Genomic DNA, 1,507 nt, shown 5'->3' with positions numbered 1-1,507 from the left:
AAAGAAGAAAGAAAGAGAGAGAAAGAAAGAAAGAGAAAGAAAGAGAAAGAAACGGAAGGAAGGAAGGAAGGGAGAGAGGGAGGGAAAGAATGAGAAACCTAGAGAAAATTTTCCAGAGAGATTTGGAAAGAGGGAGTCAGACAAACAGAAACAAAATAAAGAAGGAGAATCACAGATGGGAGGTCTCAAAGAGAACTGGAAGGAGAAAGTATGTGCGCCGGAGAATGAACCAAAGGGGAAAATTTATATATAGAATCTCCAGAAGAGACCCCTCGCTCCCCCGCCCTTAGAGAAAAATAGCGACAGAGACACACGTTGATCGAAGGAGGCCAGGAGGGCTCCAGAGGCACAGAAAGAGGCTCGGACGAAAACAGAGGAACCTACAGAAACCCAACCAAGAACACTCAAGCCAGTGTCCTGGGACTGCCGCTTCTCCCCTGGCAGAGCCTCGAGGCACTTCCCTGCTGTTGGGGCCTTTTGATTCCCTGGGTGTTGCTTACACCACTCGTTCAGAATTGAGATCCAGTTCTCCCGTTTGTGAAATCACTAGAGAAGCTGAAACTTCTCTCCTCCCATGGCTTCCGCTGATCGCCACCTGATGCTACGCGGCTGCCGGCCCTGCCGGGTCCACCCCACGCCCGTCGGTAGCGTGCGATCCCCTCCACTCTGAGAACCACGCGGTGCGCCAGGCGCGGACTGGGCTCACTGCGGAATCGCGGTTCTGGACCCGCCGGGATCTCTGGGGCCCTCCCCGGATACAGACCGCGGGCTCCCCACGTGCGTGTCACCTTGAAGAGGGCGGCGTCCTCCTCACGGTTGTAGTCCTGCTTGCCCGCGTGCTTCCAGGGGATGCGAAAGATGCTCTTCTCCTCGTTCTCCCACACCAGCCCTGGGTACTTGCCACTGTCGATCTGGTCGATCAGCCACTGGCGGAGTTTCCCATTGCCACAGCTCACAGAGCTCATGCCGAACTCTCCGCCTCGGCCTCCACTGCCCTCTAAGTTCATGCTCAGCACACAGACTGCGGCCCTCTCGCGCCTCCGGCACTCGTCTGCCCTGCAGGGGACAGGAGAGCCGCTCTTAAGCCACCATGGTACAGGGCTTGGGGCTTCCAGTCCCAAACCAACTCTGGCAATGACCACGAGGCCCGGAAGTCTCCGAGGCAGCGAGGCGCGCGCTAAGGAGTCATTGTCATCAAAGGTCTCATTGAGAAGACATCTTCTTAGCTGGCCGGGGCTCGTACTCTTGACGTGCATGGTTCTGCCGCCTCCCGAGCGCACCCTCCACAGAGTCTGTCTTCCTACCTCAGTTTCTGGACTCTTGGATTTTGTTACGCGCCTCACAGCTCAGACACAGCTCAGATACACAACTGCCTTTGCGTACACTCCAAAATCCAGCCACTACCATTCTTGGCACTCCGTTTGCATACTCACTCGTAATTCCCGCTCCTCTTTGGCCATCCCCAGGCTATTATCAGTCAATTTTTCCCTTTATTGTGTTTTCACTC

The 1,507-nt window shown here is 55.3% G+C and overlaps 1 protein-coding gene across 2 annotated transcripts in view; it reads right to left on the bottom strand.

The window, feature by feature from the left end:
- IRF4 (interferon regulatory factor 4) overlaps positions 1-1,507 on the bottom strand; it is a 16,751-nt gene that overhangs the window by 14,134 nt on the left and 1,110 nt on the right. For both annotated transcript variants that reach the window (XM_006918859.3, XM_015594819.2), the window contains exon 2: positions 789-1,056. In XM_006918859.3, the coding sequence (XP_006918921.1) occupies positions 789-1,007 (219 nt within the window). In that variant the 5' untranslated portion in view covers positions 1,008-1,056. The remainder of the gene's footprint in view (positions 1-788; positions 1,057-1,507) is intronic.

This window comes from Pteropus alecto, unplaced genomic scaffold (genome assembly GCF_000325575.1).
Source record: "Pteropus alecto unplaced genomic scaffold, ASM32557v1 scaffold58, whole genome shotgun sequence".
Classification (NCBI taxonomy): domain Eukaryota; kingdom Metazoa; phylum Chordata; class Mammalia; order Chiroptera; family Pteropodidae; genus Pteropus; species Pteropus alecto.
This window is presented reverse-complemented; position numbering and strand designations above follow the sequence as displayed.